This window comes from Ptiloglossa arizonensis, chromosome 5 (genome assembly GCF_051014685.1).
Source record: "Ptiloglossa arizonensis isolate GNS036 chromosome 5, iyPtiAriz1_principal, whole genome shotgun sequence".
In the NCBI taxonomy this organism is placed as follows: Eukaryota; Metazoa; Arthropoda; class Insecta; order Hymenoptera; family Colletidae; genus Ptiloglossa; species Ptiloglossa arizonensis.
The window spans coordinates 22,342,879-22,361,371 of record NC_135052.1 but is presented as its reverse complement, the minus strand read 5'-3'; the positions used below and the strand labels follow the sequence as shown (position 1 = coordinate 22,361,371).

At 39.4% G+C, this 18,493-nt stretch overlaps 2 protein-coding genes across 19 annotated transcripts in view; both read right to left on the bottom strand.

The window, feature by feature from the left end:
• The window catches only part of LOC143147504 (uncharacterized), a 51,237-nt gene extending 50,448 nt beyond the window's left edge, over nt 1-789 (bottom strand). For 4 of the 12 annotated variants that reach the window (XM_076312788.1, XM_076312789.1, XM_076312791.1 and 1 more), the window contains exon 1: nt 274-788. The gene's annotated coding sequence lies outside the window, so the exon portion shown is untranslated. Of the gene's footprint in view, nt 1-273 lie in introns of all 12 variants that reach the window. The other 8 variants (XM_076312782.1, XM_076312783.1, XM_076312790.1 and 5 more) reach the window with 4 other exon arrangements.
• A 4,736-nt stretch (nt 790-5,525) lies between these two features.
• Mlt (tubulin folding cofactor E like protein mlt) overlaps nt 5,526-18,493 on the bottom strand; it is a 28,225-nt gene continuing 15,257 nt past the window's right edge. For 4 of the 7 annotated variants that reach the window (XM_076311029.1, XM_076311031.1, XM_076311030.1 and 1 more), the window contains 5 exons: nt 17,450-18,475; nt 13,214-13,440; nt 12,775-12,883; nt 10,909-11,013; nt 5,526-10,046 (listed from right to left, as the gene is read on the bottom strand). In XM_076311029.1, the coding sequence (XP_076167144.1) occupies nt 9,894-10,046; nt 10,909-11,013; nt 12,775-12,883; nt 13,214-13,440; nt 17,450-18,463 (1,608 nt within the window). In that variant the 5' untranslated portion in view covers nt 18,464-18,475 and the 3' untranslated portion in view covers nt 5,526-9,893. Of the gene's footprint in view, nt 10,047-10,710; nt 10,853-10,908; nt 11,014-12,774; nt 12,884-13,213; nt 13,441-17,449; nt 18,476-18,493 lie in introns of all 7 variants that reach the window. The other 3 variants (XM_076311033.1, XR_012992007.1, XR_012992008.1) reach the window with 3 other exon arrangements.

The window sequence follows — 18,493 nt, the reverse complement described above, 5'->3', positions numbered from 1 at the left end:
CGGTTCCAGGAGATCGACGATAACGAGTCCACCAAAGAGACGGAGCACAGTCACAAACGGTCAATATATTATCGATTAATAAACACGGTGCGTTCCCCTTTTTCCCGGTGGAGCAGGAGTCGCGCACCAGGAACGCAGTTACACGCGAGGAGGTGGCCGATAGATCTCGCAGGGATCTCACCGTGTTCACGCATCGATCGTCGAATCCTGGCCGTGATAGCACGGAACGCGCCCCTTTAAGCGGGCCACGGGAACCCCCGGTGTCTCACTTACCCCTGTGCCGTGTCCTCCATGCCAACTATCGGGAAGCAATCGATCCCCCGGGTTCCCGCTACTCCATCCTCTCTGCCTGATCGGCCCAGTTCGATCCTCTCGTACCGTCGCGGTCCCTCTCTTGGTTCACGTTCACTCTTCTCGTGCGTTCTCTCGGCCTGGGCCAACGGCTACCGTGGAACGCGTCTTCTGCCCCGACAGCTTACATCTTGACGGTCCGTGCCAGCTGTGTACCGCAGGAGACACGCTCTCTCGGCCCTCTGCAGCGACGCACGACGACCCACGTCCTACTCATGCTTCGCTGTTTCCCGACCGCGCACACGCGCCACCCTTACCTACGACGTGCGTCGCGTCAGGGCCGTAACACGACGGAAGGCCACCGGGCTCCGTTCACCCGCCAGCTTTGAAATTTCGATCGGGAACGGTCGGCCTCTCACGGGACTGGTGTTCCGAGTCGGCCGCCTTTTCATCCACGACGATGACTCATACTCAACTCTTTGACGCACAGTTGCTGATCGTGCGAAACGGTACGAAACAACTAAAACTAACAAACAGATTGATTAGATATTTAATTGCGAGATGTAATATTAACAGTCTCACCGTGCAACTTGTTATTTGAATGTTTCACGCTGGATTGATAAATATCCCACCGTGCATGGGACATTTCTTAACCCACTATGTATTTACAAGCACGATCTGTGGCTTCGGTGTGCAAACTTTTTTCAACCGAAAAATTACAAGGCTCGCGAGGTTATAAGTTAACGCGAATTTAAATATGACGATTCGTTCCTTGGAGCACAAACTTTTTTGAAACGAATCGAAACAATTACAGAGAACGTTGAATGGTTAATAGTAGACAAGAGAATTCTTTAAGGATTTTTTTTATAAGAATTTAAATAATTATAATGTAAGATTCAAAAGGTGAGAATTAATTATTAATTAATCGATTAAGCGTTCTTTTCTTTTTAAATTTTGTAGTAACATTTGTCACCGAATAAATTTGTTTTCTTTTTTCAAAGTTAAAAACCCCGACAAAATTTCGCTATAGCTTTCACGGTAGAGAGAATTCACCACAACACTCTCTGAAGCAACTACGTGTTACTGCGATACAAAAATGACAACACACCGAAACAAAATGAAATCGGACACATGTTTATATGAACTTTGTTATTGCTTTTGTGTTCTCAATTTACCGCTGAAGTGGGTCCCACGTGTCACGATACATCCCGTATATGGAACTAGGCTATATAGTTCGTGCTTTATTTGATCATACGGACGTAAAATAAAATATCAGTGGTGCCACGCACATGTGACGTTAGCCTCTCGCGCGAATTGGTGCGTCACACGTATGTGACGCGTGGTAGCGAACGTATTAAACGTTTGCGGTCCGTATCAGTTTCTATAGTTATTTCGTTCTAGCAGGTTCAGGCGTAAATTCGTACTTCCATTTTAGGAATGAAACTCCAATTTACAATAACATAAAAACATATCATTAGATGAGTACAATTTCAAGGTGACGATTGAAAATCTAAAATATGAAATATCTCGTAAAATATTATGTTTTCAATAGTCATATCTTGATATTATTACGTGCAAAATGATGAGAAGGATCGATTTATGAAAAAAAAAAAAAATTCGACGGTTGGATTTACAAAAACATGTTGCACTTGCATCGTATCAAGGACAGCTTGGCCCAGTTTCTAGAATCACTCTGTACATACAATATGTTTGTATTCTAACCCTTTACATTTTTTAGTTAGAGCACACTAAGCAATCTTTCTAGTTTTCTTGCGAACGTGGAATAATTACGTGAAATGTTTCGTCTAAACGCTGTTGCTTGTCAGATAAAAATTTGTGTGTTTGCTTTTTCGATCGCGTATTTTAAATTAAATTTCAAATATAATTATGTTTCGAATTCTAAATAAAAAATGTTCCAAATTTGCCACCCAATAATTAATAATGCGAATTCCCTTGTGAGACCGTTTACGCGTTAATTTTAAATCTTCACGCTATAAATTTATGGAAAATTTTCGACTTTTAATATCTTATAATCTTCTTAACCCTTCAGTGGTCTGACGCGTATGTAAATTACTCAGAGCGAGATGGATATAAACTGTTTGGACAAGAATACCGAGACTGACTCGTGACGCGCGATAATATTTTTTGTTTGTAATTTTTCATTTGAATAACTAGACGAATATGATAATGAAATTAATTTTAATCTTCTACGAACACGTTAGAATAATGTGCCGAATTAAATGTCATAAATTTCATTTACTAATGGAAATCCCAATGGAAACGAGTCCAAACACGATATTATTCAAAGACAACTGTTAAATTTAGGAACCATTTATTTTACGTGTAATTATAATTAATTCGAACTAGGTCGTGTTAGGACTCATTTTTATCGGGTAATTCTCGCTAATTCATTGGTAATACTCTCATAACGATATAATAAAAAATATAAATTTTTTATTTGACATTAACCGAATTGATCATCATTCTCCGAATCAATTTTTTTATTTTGATGAAAATGTTTAACGATTGGCGTACCGAGTGTGATATTGCTTTGAAGATACGACGATATAGTGCAAATAATGAGAGACTCGCTCGTTGTTGCTCTGTCTCGCTTATTTTTCCATTCATTTTTCTCATTGGGCGATGCACGAAATACTTGACCTCCGTTTAAAATAAAAATCGCTACCAATCTCGCTTTCAAGTGAACCTGCACGATTTTATAATTGGTAACTTGAAAGTATAAATTACTGTACTTTAAACAGTATTAGAAGTAGGAAAAGAATTTCAATACAAAAGTTGTCTCTTCGAGGAACGAATTCAGCCACGGAAACAGCTTTCACGGTTGGAGTGATCGATCACGGTTGGGTTCGTAAGCTCACACAAACGTGAGAGCGGCCAGTAGACAACCGTTAAATTTGTGAATTTGTGCAAACCTGAAGGCAAGTGATAAAATGTTAAATTGAAATTAACGAACAATAAAAAAGAAAAGTATCTCTAAAATATTGAAAATATTAATTTTCCAGTGTATTATTAAAAGGTTAATCTTTTCATTCTCGTAACAGCTATACGGTTTGTATGTTTAAAATTATAAGGAAATATTACTACAATCTATATTTTCATATCTTTGAATATATTATATATGTATATTTTCCAAATATACAAACGCACCGTGTGTGAATGTTTAAAGAGTCACTTTACCCTTTAATCGATATAAAAAATTAAAATTAAAAAAAATTCCTTAATATTAACAATATCAATATTAAATACCTTTTCGTCTAGTCCACGCAAAGTCAACGTAATGGGCCATATCTGTTACAAAATTCAAAATTTTTCAAATAAAATTTCGTAAATTTGTAGTTTAATGCATATACTTGTAAGTGATGGTAACAGACTTGATAAAATTGTATAATTGACTTCGAAAGAAATTTCAAAAAAATACCGTATTTTTCAACTCGTCTCCAAAGGACGGAGAATCCTGAGACGGGGCACCGAGATCAATGTGGTCGTCCCTGTGGATTTACTGGCATAGTAGGGGCGCACACTCCCCCAGGGTGGCATTAGTCACGATCCCACTCGGTCGTAAAGTTTCAAAGGTAAAAGGAAAAAGGTGGAACTCGTAACGAGCTGTCACCTCGTGCCACTCTATTATTCCGGATAGTATGATGCATCATGTAATTGAAGAGAATTTCGCGACGGCGTTAATTGTTTATCCCGTCGGCCGATGTGGACAAGCATCTCTCGGCGCTTCGATCGATTTCAACGGAAAAACAGAACTGAAATTAATACAATATTGATGCCGAAACTCCCGACTAAAATGTAATCAAAACAGTGAACCTTGGTGACTCAATGCAATTCCAACTCTTTCCCTCACGAATTTTTAAACCAATCGCACGAACGAAGTTTCAAGGTTATCCTCAATGTCTGGGAATTGACACAGGTTAAACATTGTCGAATGTCTTTTGTAAAACTTTAAAACGATTTATCGTTATCATTATAATATCCAATAATTTTTCGTTTATATACATTGCCCAGCTGTCTTTGTTGGTATACATACATATACCCGCGAGTGCATTTGAACGTGCATACATTGAAAGTATTTAGCTTTTAAGGCCTTGGGGACAACAATATTTTTAAGAGTTTCAGTGGCGAAGGCCGTTCTAAACGTTTGAGATTTCTTGTGTATCCTTGAATCAAAATGTCTTGAGAAGGCTTAAATCACATCATTAGTGACTTGTTCTTTGAACTGCAATCAAGTCTACCGAACCTGTGGAACATATTGGAAACTAGAACGACGAAAAAGCAATATTCTTTAATTTCGTAAACGATACCTGCTTAAAGGTTAATTTCTCTTCGTGTTCCATTTATCCAGATTGTTCAGTTACGAATACCTTGAAACACTTTTTATTTATTTCATCTAATTTTTTCGATTTATTTTACATTTAATAATTATTTCAATATGTTTATGGTTAGATTTGAAAAGTATCTTCACCCGTTCCTCGCCTTACGCATTATTCTGCTTAATACACAATGTGTACATTTTTTTTCATTAACGTAACAAAGATGTCAAGATTGCTTAAAATAAACAAACGATTATTCCCCGATTCTTCACTCTTGAGAACGATCGTTAAAGTTGGTTAACCTGTAATTATTTATTTCGTTTTCGGTGCTTCTCGACTGCAAAGGAAAAGGAAAATGTATTCTTCTGTCATGCAAAATTTCATGTCAATATATAATTGTTATACAGAGTATAATAACAAGTTACACAGGGTGCTCGAGTTTACGTCTCCAGCTCTGGCATCTCTGACGTCCGATAAGGACAGGGTTGGCGCGAGTCGTCCCATTGCCCCTCCCTACCCAATAGCGTTTCGAAAAACACGAAACGACGAATGGAAAACAATTGGTGTCCAGAGTTGCTTGAAAATGTTTTGTTTCACTTGTATTTTTATTGTCGTTTCGTTGGCGCTCGGATCACGACCATTGAGCGTCGGTCTCGTCTCTCGAATTCATCGACGACGCAATTCCCGCTGTCCAATCAGCGCGGCGTCGCCCTCAGGGCGGTTGCGGCGCCGAGCGACGCTACGCGATCGATGCGCTGACGGTTTCACACGGTGTCTCATTAACAAGTTGAACAGGCACATCCTATGCAACCAATAGGAAATCGGACAACAAAAACAACATGCAAGTCATCGAGGTTAACGAAGCTCTTGAATAGTCCTGCTTAAACATTTTCCTCGTCTCGTACAAAGATTTTATTTCGTTAGTTACGTACAGGTTTGCGCCAGCACAAAAAAGGATCGTTATTATAGAAAATCAGAATAATGCAGAGTTCCTTTTCCGAGACTAGACACATACAGGGCTGAGGATCTCAGGGTCAACGCACTTTCACAGCTGTTTCCTTCGTAACGCTGCAATTGCACTGCAAGCGTATCGCAGGTTCACGCGTAGTTACGCAAGATTAAGTTAACGCGAATTCGCACGAACTTAAATCCCTTTGGCATAACAAATATAAATAGATGGATATCCTACTCTAAAAATTTGTTAAATTTTGGCCCCATACCTTTAATAGAGTTTTTAAAAAGTTCCATAGGCATGCGTCGCACGAACATAGGCTAATGCACAGTCGCGGGATTCAAATAAACGTCATGACCGATATACAATGGTTACTGAAAAATTAATAAACTAGGGACCAAAGGTACAAAATTACTATTAATTTTTTAAGTGATGCAAGTAATTTCAAAAAGATATTTCAATCTCCATTGCATTAATATATAAGGTGTTCCTGAAACAAGTAACCATACATTAGGAATACATTCTACTAATTGTATTGGTAAACAAATGTCATATGAACACAGATTGGTAAATGCTTACTTTGCAAATAAAGACATTAATAGTGATACATTAGTGAAAAAATTCCAGCATCTGAATGAAACATTAAGCGTGTAAACATTATTTGCTATTGCTCTAACAAGTCTGGAATGTAAATAGTTATAGTTAGATACCGAGTTATGTTAAGAATGATTGTATTAGTTACATTTAGAATGGTCTTCTCTTTCAAGGTGTCAACTTTAAAGTACTTTTTTCAACATGCAAATTCAAAACACTATAACTTGAAAAGAAAACATTCCTGGTCATGTGTTAATATGACATGCTTTTATCATTACCAGTAGAATATACCTAAGTTTAGGTGCTTATTTTAGAGACACTGTATACAATTATATGCCTCCAAGGACATATGATAATATTCAACAAATTTACACAATTTTTATCTTAGTTCTTCAAACAGTGAATACCACAATGACATTCACTAAATTCAAGACATAAGAATACATCATTTATCTGATACTTTCTTTGTCTACTAAGTGTGATTGTCTTAACACGTTTCACACGAAGTCGATACATGTACAAAAGAGAAATCAAAATTTCGAAGTTATTGATGCCCATCAATCGTTACCGCAATTCACCATCGGACAAAACTGCGAAAATTTGACTACTCCAAAACAGCCACGCGGAATATGTTACATAAAAAAATCTCCGATATAAAATCATTTCATCAAAGAGTTAAAAATTCTTAAACGGCTCGATTATAATATTCAATCAAAACAATCAAATATAATTACGACAATTCCAAAACGAGGTTTCGACTGCTTTAACATCACTTTGGATTTATAATTATATTTGATTGTTCTTATCGATCGATTTAAGAGTCTTTTAACATTTTGTCTAAACAACGTAAAATATTCTTCGTAATCACCCATTGATTATCGATTTCTAACCTTAAAATACATAAAATTACACGTCAACATGCATAATGCAGATAAAACAATGAAATTAATTACACGCTATTACGATTGAACAGCAAATCGTTTTAAATCATTCGCAGTTTATCGAAATAAAGCACCACTCGTATTTGCGCGTATACGCTTGCACTGTAACCATAACCTAATGCGATTTCTTCGCGGGTCGGTCAAACAGACTCGAAACGATTGGCAACCCTGAAATCCAACATCAACAACATTCGCGATGCACAATTTAATCTTCGAGAGACGCGTCGACAAATGACTCCTACGCCGTTCGATCGTGCACTTCACTCTTTCACGAATACTGGGCGTTTAACGCACTGGAATATCGTCACTGTTCTTCGTTTTCAACAGTTTTTTCTAAAATTTTGGTCCAGCGGCGTATCGTCTCGATAACCTCGTTGAATGGAGCGCGTTTGATGCGAGTGCAATCGATACCAATTCGATTTTAAATCCGCAAAAAATATTCCAATGTTCGGAGTCTGGACACGGTCGACGCGCTACCCGTGAAGAGTCGACATAGTTGTCTCGCGCTCGCGAAATCTAAATCTGTCGGAAGTACGCGCGTTTATGGTATTTACAGGGCAGTGTTAGAAGTATCCGAGTTACGCTAGTAAAAGGCAGGCACTAAGTGACTCTTCAAGGTTTAACTCCCTTGCAAGCAGAATGCAAGCCGAAGCACATGACATCGTTGCGTCGTTTTTCCCGGTTCTCCTCGCGTGCGTTAATCTTTTTACCACTGAATGATTCGATAGCAAGGAAAGCCTCCATGTTGAATCAACTTTGCGATTCATTTTTCAATAATTGTGATTTCAAATAGACGTAAAACTTGAACAAAGTAAAAAACCATTCGAAGATATCTACAATCATTAAAAAAAAAAAGATTTTTTATATCTGGTGGTTTCTTTAACACGAGCATCTAAAATAATATCGTTACCCTAGTAGTTAAAAGATTAATGACAGGCGGCGCATTAGTAGCTTTTGTCGCGGATGATGTCACGGCTATCGTTCGTACACTGGAGTTTCTGCATATTTTATAAAACCCAGACAAAAAAGAAAACAATATATATATGTATATATATATGTATGTATGTGTATGTATCTATGTATGTATGTGTGTATAAACCACAGTGAAAGACGATTGTAAATTATTCCCTAAAAATATAGAAACTTGGCAAAATACCGTGTTACTAGTACATATTTCGCTGGTTATCGCGCGTCGATAATTCCGGAGCCGTAAGTACACACCGAAAATGCACGATACACGGCATAAAATTCGTGATTTGATCGTTCGGTCTTGAAAGCATTGAAGTTCATCCCCTTATGCTGGATAACAAATATACAAAGTATGAAAAAAATTGCATTGACGATTCCCGTGTTACTTTCGGTTTGCTTCTGTACGATGTACATAAAGACACGTGTTCATGTTTCACGAACTGGTTGAGCCACACCGGGGGTACAGATAGAACCTCCTTGTGTCGCCGTAAGCGACGGAGAGGTTCGGTGAATATTCGCTGTTGTCGCGTAAATAAAACAAAAAACCGTATACCGTGTACACTTTTATCATTGCCCGGTCACGCATTCCGTTTTTCTTTTTTTCGCGTCTTCTTAAATACAATCGGCTGCGATCTACAAAAATAGTTCATTCATCTTTTCAGCAGCCTCGACGTTTTCCCCTTTTTTCTTTTTTTTCTTTTTTTTTTCGATTTTGTTTCTCTTTTTTTCCTGCATCGTCGAGCTCGTTGCATTGTTCCAAGGTGCACGACCGTGTCGCGCTTAAAAATCCGTAAACGATTCGAACTCAACTCTCACTTGTCCTCTTCGCAGAGTCCTCTTTGCTATTACAGAATATCGATTAACAAACTGGAGTCAACATCTCACTACTTAACATCCCTGTAACACGGTGAGACCGTCTCCGACCGGAAGTCCCATTCCATCTTGGGGACTAACTCGTCCGCGACGTTAAGGTCTACATGATTTTTTGATATTTCGTCTTTCGAAACGCTTAATGATCACGCTACGGGGTTTCTGTACAATAATTAACGCATTAACGCACGTGTCCCGGGGCAACGGGGGCCACGTGTTACTACTTCGAAAACAATTCGTAGATGGAGCACTACTTCGACTAAGTACGTTTACGATTTCCACTAATTCTACACTAAACGATCGGCGCGAGGCTTCGAAGTTCTTCGAAGCGTCGCGAGTTCTCCGGGGCGAACGTACCGATTGAGAAATTTCTAGCGTGAAAACGTTACAATACAGATACATGGTGTGTGTGTGTGTGCGTGTGTGTATGTATGTATGTATGTGTGTGTGTATTTTTTGCGTGTATGCGTGTACAGGAGAATTTTCTCGTTCACGATATGTACTTTGTCCTATTAAGAGCGTCCCTGGACGAACTTGCGATATTTCCACCGACGAATCGGTGTGAAAATCCAAAACCATCTTCGCGTGTGCTCGCTCGTTCATCGCGCTACTCGTGTCTCTTCGTTCGTTTCCTAACAACCGCGCGGTTGCACGCCTCTCAACCCTGAAGAATCGTTGATAAATATAATCGCTAAAACAATGTTCACTCGGCACGTGTATGGATATATACATTATACATATATACACGTCCATGTATATATGTATATGTATATATGTATATATATATATATATATATGAAAAATCCCGAGTCTTCTCGTTGTCGATCCTACGATCGACGCAGCTCGACCGTCGAGATCGTGGATCCGTTAATGGAGATCGGATCCCGATAATTGTCAGGTGTGTTTCGCATCGTCAGACGATTCGCTGACGAACCTTCTTCAGGAACGAATGGAAGATGTGGTCGAGGACGTCGATACGAAGCGGTTCAGCTTGCTGTCAATGATGATCTCGTCACCGTTCCGGATGTTGTACCGGTACAGCTGCTTGTTGGGGTACAACATTTCTTCCGGTCCATACTGCGCCTTCATCTCCTGAAACCGTTAATTGCAAGATGAGAAGCGTGGTAAAGAGCACACGTGGAAAATATACAGGGTGTCTATAAACACGTGCCAATTTGAAATATTAGGTTATTAGGTGAAGATGAAATATTAGGTATCCAGATAACAAATAATTTTTTATCTATAGCAAAACTTTTATCCGTTGATCCCGAGTAAACATTTATCTATCCAGATAAAAATTCTCATCTAGATAAAATATTACCCGGATCAATTTTTATTCGTCGTGGACGATCGTTGGGCCATAATGATCGCCGAATAAAATACTTTTATCTATTGGGTTGTTCGGAGAGTCATTTCGTTTTCCAAAATGGAGAATATATAATTTAATAAAATGTTTACACACTCTAAAAAAATCGTGTTTCGTTTTTACCAAAAAAAAAAACGAAATGACTTTCCGAACAACCAATACTTAATCATCCAGATAAAAATTTATGATAAAAAAAATAATGCCTAACTCGAACCAACTAAACGACACTTGAAATGAATTGGGCGTGGTGGATCGATAAAATTCCTGGCGAAATATGTATAGACACCCAGTGTATTTCCAGCTACGACTAAAAGAAAAAGAAAAATAATAATAATAATACTTTTTACGACGGGTTTGTTAAAATAGCAAACGACTTTCGAAATAATTTACCTCCGATCGTTACCGTGTGCTCAACGTTTCGTAAATTTGGCAGGGCGCCGAGGATCGGGAAAAATGCGTGGAGGGGGGTACGGGGGGTTTTCTATATCGTGATTTCGTGCTTTTCAAGGGGTCTCCCGAGGAACCAAAAGTTCTGAAAGCAGACACAAGAACACCCGGTAAAGCGTCGCGAGATACGATCTGGCTCACCTGATCGACGTAGAAGAGTCTCATCCTGTTGGCTGGGATTTTCACCATCGTTTCCAGTTTGGTTTTCAGCTCGAAAACCGTTCTGTACACGTCTACGGACCGTACCTACAAGCGCCAGCAATGTTTAGAGTGTTCAAGGTCACACAGGGCGTACAGTTACGCCCTCTAGTCACCGTAGACGCAATTATTCGCGAATCCATCGAAGGATCTACGGTCGAGGTGTATTATACTTTCCTTTCGTTCGGTTTACTGGTAAAACGATATTGAAAACAATTTCGAAAAATGTGCACGGGAATACACGACGGTGTAATGTTTCGGTTAAAATCCGATTTGCCTCGTTAAAAATTCTAAACAAACGCTCTACGAAAACATCACACCTAACTCTAACACAAATATCTCGGACAAAGCACTATTCTCACGTATACATCCGGTCAGCACTTACGTTTGCGACACAGGGTTTTTTCAATTATGACTACGAATGAAAACAAAATCGGGAACCAGATGCGAGCTGAAAATACGAATACAACGGTTAAACGGTTTGTGTTCATGGTCCAAGGTCAGTCTTCGTGTACTTCTTCGACCTTAAGGAGCCAATAGAATACATCGGGACCTTAGTGAACCTTTGAGTGTGTACAGGGAGTTTTAAAAGAACACGATGGACCAAACCGAAATGTAAATATTCATCTCGCGAAGAGGAATCGAAAAGTCCTTTACCGTTTTTTCATCGGGGACTTCGTCTTCGAGATACAAGCGGTTGTACCGATGTGACTCTCGACGCGCGGCCATTTTCGTCGTCGGTCAGCTGATCGCGCGTTCGCGCATGCGCGCACTCGCGGCCAAGGGACACGTGTTCGCGACGCACGCACGCGAGAACGTACAAACTTTAACTTCGTGTATCTCGAAAACGAGGGCTCCGATTAAAAAACGGTAAAGAACTATTCGACTCCTTTTTCCCTGAGCAACGTGCCAGTTTCGGTCTTTTCCATCTTTTTCACACACCCTGCGTATATTTTTAAAAGAAATTTCACATTACGTTGAATCGAAATGTATCGTAAAAGCCATCGTCTTCATCGGTGATTCAAGTTTGTATTTCAACATCGTCTTCTACGAAACTAATTATTCCAACAATAAAATTAACATCAACACCTGATCGTCCTCAGAATTGTAATATTTTAAAGAAACACGTGTAAATAAAACTACTTACCTAAAGTGTCACCACGTTACATCAAGAATCGTTGCAAACAATCCCTGGCATTTATATTTGTTTCATTCACGTATACTTTATTTTTGTATTTATTCACGCATACGTTTCTAATTTAACCCTTTGGACCCTAGAGGAGAGGTCGCCACCTAATTCACTGTTCCATCCAGATGAATTTTACGACTTGAAGGATTTTCTCGTGGCGTCGGTTTCTGGTAGCAAACAAGCCTCGAGTGCAAATGGTTATAAATATATACGTATTTCACCATTCGGAGGGTAATCAGGTGTAGATAAAAATCTTGAAATCAATTCTATCGTCCAAACAATCAGCTTGTTCGAATTCGACATCAAAATATACGCTCGAACAACAAATGAAAACGTAATTAAATTTTCACTCGATCGAAAATCGAATGTATTATTTTATTCGCGCGTTTATCCGAAAATTGGCCCGGTCGATCGTCTCCCTTGATTCGACCCATCGAGAAGAAACCGGGCTCGGGGAATCACCGACGATCTACGTGTGGTTCCCCTTAACGTTCGAGACAGACGACTTCTGCGCCGGCGCGTTAGAAACGCGATTCTAGCCGAGATCTTGGAATTCGATTACGGTAGGGTGGATGAGGGGGGGCCAATTATCGGTTTCCGTGAGTGAATCGTGAATTTACCTCGACGAGGTCTCCGTAAGTGAACGTGACCTTGACCCTCTTCTCGGGCGTCAGGTCTACGTGTACCAGCGGATCCAGCTTTCCGTGAATAGCCACCAGCTCGGAGTACCTGAAAACGGAGAAACAGGGTCAAGTTGGGGTTCGTCTCGCCACGGCGACAACGATGACCGTGAAACTAGAATAGCTTTATGGGTTCTAGCACGAATAGAATAGACGACGACCACGACGACGACGACGACAGAAACGTCGAGATGGAAACGGGAATGAAATCGCGATGGCCTGAATACGATTAAAGCGTGTACGAGTACGGACGAGCGAATCGCCGTACGCGTGAAATAAAAGAGAGAGAGAGAGAGAGAGAGAGAGAGAGAGAGAGAGAGAGAGAGAAAAGAATAAAAAATAGACGAAAAGAGAGAGATTCCGGGGAAACAGGAAGAACCTGGAACGCAAGTGTTGCGGATCGACGTGGGGATCGAGAGTCTCGGGGTTACGACACCTTTCGGGTCGGTCCGCTTCCGGTTTGTCCATGTAGTATCGGATGAAGGCCCTCTCGGCGTCCTCGCGCTCCTGGGACGATATCACACCACCGCCGTTCAATGTCTCCACGTTCGGGAGTCTGGCGATCAACAGCTGCCGCCTCTCGTGCTCGGTGTACTCTCGAGGGCTCTGTAACCAATCGATCATTTTAAAACTCACGGGCTGGCCACTTCAGAGTCTACATCGTTAAACAGGGCAACACGTCCGAGACTTTATCTCATCTTGGACCGATACTCTTCGGTAGAAATATTAATTGATATATTAATAGAAATATTAAGGAAATGTTGATAGAAATATTAAAGAAATATTAAAGAAATATTGATAGAAATATTAATAGAAATATTAATAGAAATATTGATAGAAATATTAATAGAAATATTAAAGAAATATTGATAAAAATATTAAAGAAATATTGATAGAAACCTAGAAAATAGAAATATTAATAGAAATATTAAAGAAATATTGATAAAAATATTAAAGAAATATTGATAGAAATATTAAAGAAATATCCAAAAAAAAAGGGTCAGATAAAGTAGTTAACTACGAGGGTAGTTTAATTTTTTATAGGCCATTAATTAAACGTTCCGACTGTTTGAATTTTTCACCAATTCGGTGGATCGTGTACAAACGTAAATAAAGTTCTTTAATTATTGTAAAATAATGGTTACATTAGTTAGGGTTTATTTAGAATATTTGAATATTGCATAAGTACCGAAGAGGATTGAAACGCAAATGGTCGAAAGGTTTAATTAATTGTAAAATTAAACTATGTTTATTGGGCTATTCATTTTCCAGATTAATTATTCGATGCTTCGACCTCGAGATATCTAGCACAATATTAATGGAAGAAGCTAAAGTGCTGAATACAAAGGCAACGACAATGTAGCACTCTAGAACCCTTTGACTACTAAGTTCGTGCCAGATGTTTTGGCCGCTGAGGGTTATCGATCAATGACTCTCTATCGATAGTAGTATGGATTCTGTACCCGTTCTTTAACTAAACACTACTTTTCGCCTTTGTTGTTTTATCTACAAGACACTGCGTACCTCTTGGCCTACATGCATCGTCAACCTGATCCATACTAGTCCCTCGTATCACTATGACAAGGCTTACCCCACTTGTTCACAATTATTATATCTTTTGTTTTCGTCCAGAATTGTTTTGTTGAACATTTCGTTTGTAAATTATCTTTGAGGTTATGTTTTCAAACAGTGGTTGGCTGCAATTGCGTAATTACTCTGTACAACTCTACACTTTTCTCCAATTTGCGCAATAACGAGGTTATAATAATAATTGTGATGTAACAATTTAATGGTCCAATTGATGCGTTCAACCGTTGCAAGTTTCTTTTATATTGCAAGTGATTTAAGATCTATAGCAGGATATTGATGCAAGAAATTTTTGAACACAATGGCAACGACATAGTGGAATTCTTGACCATTTAAGTGTGCGCCAAATATTTTGGTCGCTGAAGGCTATCATATCATACGTATTATTATTTTTACTTCTTTTTACACAGCATATCAGATTTCTAATGTTTATCTGACGCGTTCACATTCGTCACTTTCTTTTTATCGTACAATTAAATTCCAAACTTTGTGTTCCTGTGTGTGCATTTTAAAATTATTATAATTATTAATATTTCGTCATTCGTGTTTGTAATCCTTGAATTGATCTCTTAAACCAATATTAGTATTGATGTAATTGGTATCTTAATAATAATAGCAGTACCTTATAATATCACTAATAATGTTAATAATACTTATTAACTAATGATTAACCACTTGATTGATGTTTTAGTTCGTTGCAAATTTTTTGAAAATTACGAACGATTTTTAGATCTATAAGAAGGCACCGAGAAAAGAAGGTTACGCTCTTGAATATTAAAGTAACCGCACAGTTGAACTTTTAAGAGGGAACACCACCAATACAATTAAAAAAAATTGCAAACATTCATCTATTTTCTAAAAATTCTATTTTTACTGAATTCCAACTATTAAAATCAGAAAAATCCACACCACCGTGATTCAGTTAGCGTGTTACGAAAACATTTATATCTTCTTAACGAATAATCATTCTTTATTGAAAATTGGCTAAGATATAGTTCAAAGTGTATACTTTCAATCCATAAACACAAAATTTACGTTATACATCCCGTATGGACTGAAAACAATTCCAAAACATTGCCACTCTATTCGCCCGAAAAGGTGTTCCCCCTTAACTCATATACTACTAAGTCTGCGCCAAATATTTTGGCCGCTCGGAATTATCGAGGAAACAATACCGTGCGTATGTCCTACGCACTCTGGACGTAATTTATCCAGATTCTGGCATCGCCAAAGGGCTCGTACTAAAAATTAGAACTCGATAAATTCTCGACTGGATTTTCGATGCAACTGAAGTCTAGTCGGAACGGATTACGTGACGATCTCGATCGAGCAACGCGTCAGCGGGAGGAGCTTGTTTTCGAAAGTTACGAGCACACAAATTCGTTCTTTCGGTTGATTTCGTGCCAAGATTTTCCTTAGGTGCGGCTAAAACGAACGGGTCCAGTGGCACACACTATAATAGATCAACCTGTCGTAACGGTTTCGCGGCTCAGCAACATTCCTTTTATTGGTTTCGTCAAATGTTCTCGTTAACCGACCGTTTGAAATTTCGCTCGCAGAAATCGTTGCTTGACCACACAATCGTCCTTCCCAGAATAGAACAACTCATCGAACCGAGAGGGCGCATGGAGTGCTAAATCATCACAAGTGCATCTGAACACGATCGACTCTCGAAAACGAGGCGAGTTGCTACAACCTACTACAAATAACCAGTAATAAACTATCCTTCGGTCTGTTAATTTTTATCTTACGATTTGATTTATACGGGGTGCTCATAAGAGGGAAACGGGGTCACAGATTTTGATAACAACATCTTGGCTGCACCTCACCTCTTACGCAGTCGATATACTTCTTGCCTTATTTCTTTTCTATTCGTGTACACCGAGCCACGAAATTATCGTGCCCGTCCATCTGAATTGTGCGTACCGTTTCATCTTTCGCAATGAAATTTAGAAAACCGCGCAATGTTCACAATCGTGTCAGAATCTTCTTTCTAATGCAAAAATAATAACAAAATCCCTTTGTACCAGTTTAGACGAAAGCTACGCTCGTGTAAATTGACAATCTGTTTATAATTTTCTTATTATTGTACACGACGCGATCACGGTTATTAATTATTCCTGTGTATTGTTGTAAAAAAAATATGCATCTCAAAAAATTTTAATTGGATAAACGCGTACGGTTTTTTTTTTCTATTTTACAAACAATCCTAAAGATTGCTCTTTCTTTGATCCGAGATACGAATTCAAAAACTAAATTTGAACTAAATTTCATAAAATGGTCTTTCTGTAATCACTGTTATAATAAATTACAGAAAAAGAAATATTTTATATATAATATTTTTTACAAAAAATCTTAATTGTATATTCTTCGAACCGAGATACAAAATTAAAAAATAATTTGAACTGAATTTCATAAAATGGTCTTTCGTCTCAAGAGACTATCTACTGTTATAATAATTTACAAAAAAAAGGAATATATTTTTAGTATCTCGACAAGTTTCGATTCAACAAGCACTCATAAAATTTCTCACAAAAAATTCTAAAGATTGTCTATTCTTTGGCCCGAAATACAAATTCAAAAACTGATTTCAATTGAATTTCACCCAATGATCTTTCACCTAGAGAGACCATTGTTACAGATACAGTAAATTACAGAAAAAGGAATATATTTTCAGTATCTCGAGAAATTTCGATTCACCAAGCGCGTATAATAATTTTTCACAAAACATTCTAAAGATTGTCCATTCTTTGGCCCGAAATACAAATTCAAAAACTGATTTCAATTGAATTTCACACAATGATCTTTCATCTAGAGAGACCATTGTTACAGATACAGTAAATTACAGAAAAAGGAATATATTTTCAGTATTTCGAGAAATTTCGATTCACCAAGCGCGTATAATAATTTTGGCAAAAGATTCTAAAGCTTGTCCGTTCCTCGAGCCGAGATACGAACCCAGAGGGGCGCGAGAAGAGACGAGGGGTATAGTCATCGGTAAAGAATCTTTCATAAAATGGTCTTTCACCTCGAAAAGAGGGCATCCCTGAATCCTCAACGACTTGAGTACCGGAAACCTGGCCAGCCTCTCGACGTCGTCCCAGGTGGACAGCAGAGTGCCGTTCACGTTTAGAAATCTGAGCTTCCTGAAAGGATCGTGGGAGGACCTGACGCTGGTCCCGCTGGACTCGGATTCGGATTCGGACCTGTCGTAGGTGACCTTGCCCTCGTCGTATATCCTGTTCCCCTTCTCGTCAACCGATACGACGCTCTCGTCCGCGTCCATGTTGTTCATGTTCTCGTTGTCCTCGGTGAGGTTCTCCTGATCCTTGCCCGTGCACGTAGTCGTCTCGTCGTCGTTCGAGTTTCTATTGTCGACCAACGCGAGCGATCTGAGCGGACACTCGGCCAACACCAGACTCTCCAGATTGGGGAACACGTAACCCAACTTGGATATCTCGTTCCAGACCTCGACGGGGTTCCCGGTGAAGTGTAGCTTCTTCACCGAGTCGTTCCCGTTCTCTGACTTCTGGTGCTCGAGATCGACCGTTTTGTACTCGTTCAACGAGAGATGCAGCTCCTCCAGGTTGCGTAGCAACCGTACCAGACCCTGCACCGTGGACCAGGACACCCTGGTACCGTTCAAGACCAGGTTCTTAAGGTGATCGTAGCTACCGTGTCTGATCTCGAGTACCTCCGCCAGACAATTGAAGCTCAGATTGAGAAACTTGATCTTCGGCATGTGGTGCAGTATCTCGAACACCTCGGTCCATTGGGAGAGCTTGTTCTGCGCGAGGTCCAGCTCCTCGACGTTTTTGCATTTGTTGCGCAGCTTCTCCGCGTCGTTCCCGGCCGACTCGATGTCGCAGTCCTGGAGAACGAGCAGTGCCGGGACCGTGTGACGCGGCGACTTCTTCGGGATGAAAATGCTGACAGAGAGGGCGGCCTTCGGTGAACTCGACTCAGTCTCCTCGTCGGTGAGGGAGCACTCGGTCGTTGAACCGCCGTACTTCAGCTCCAGCGCTTCCAGCAACGACGGCATGTTTACTGCATTCTGAAACGAGACAACCGA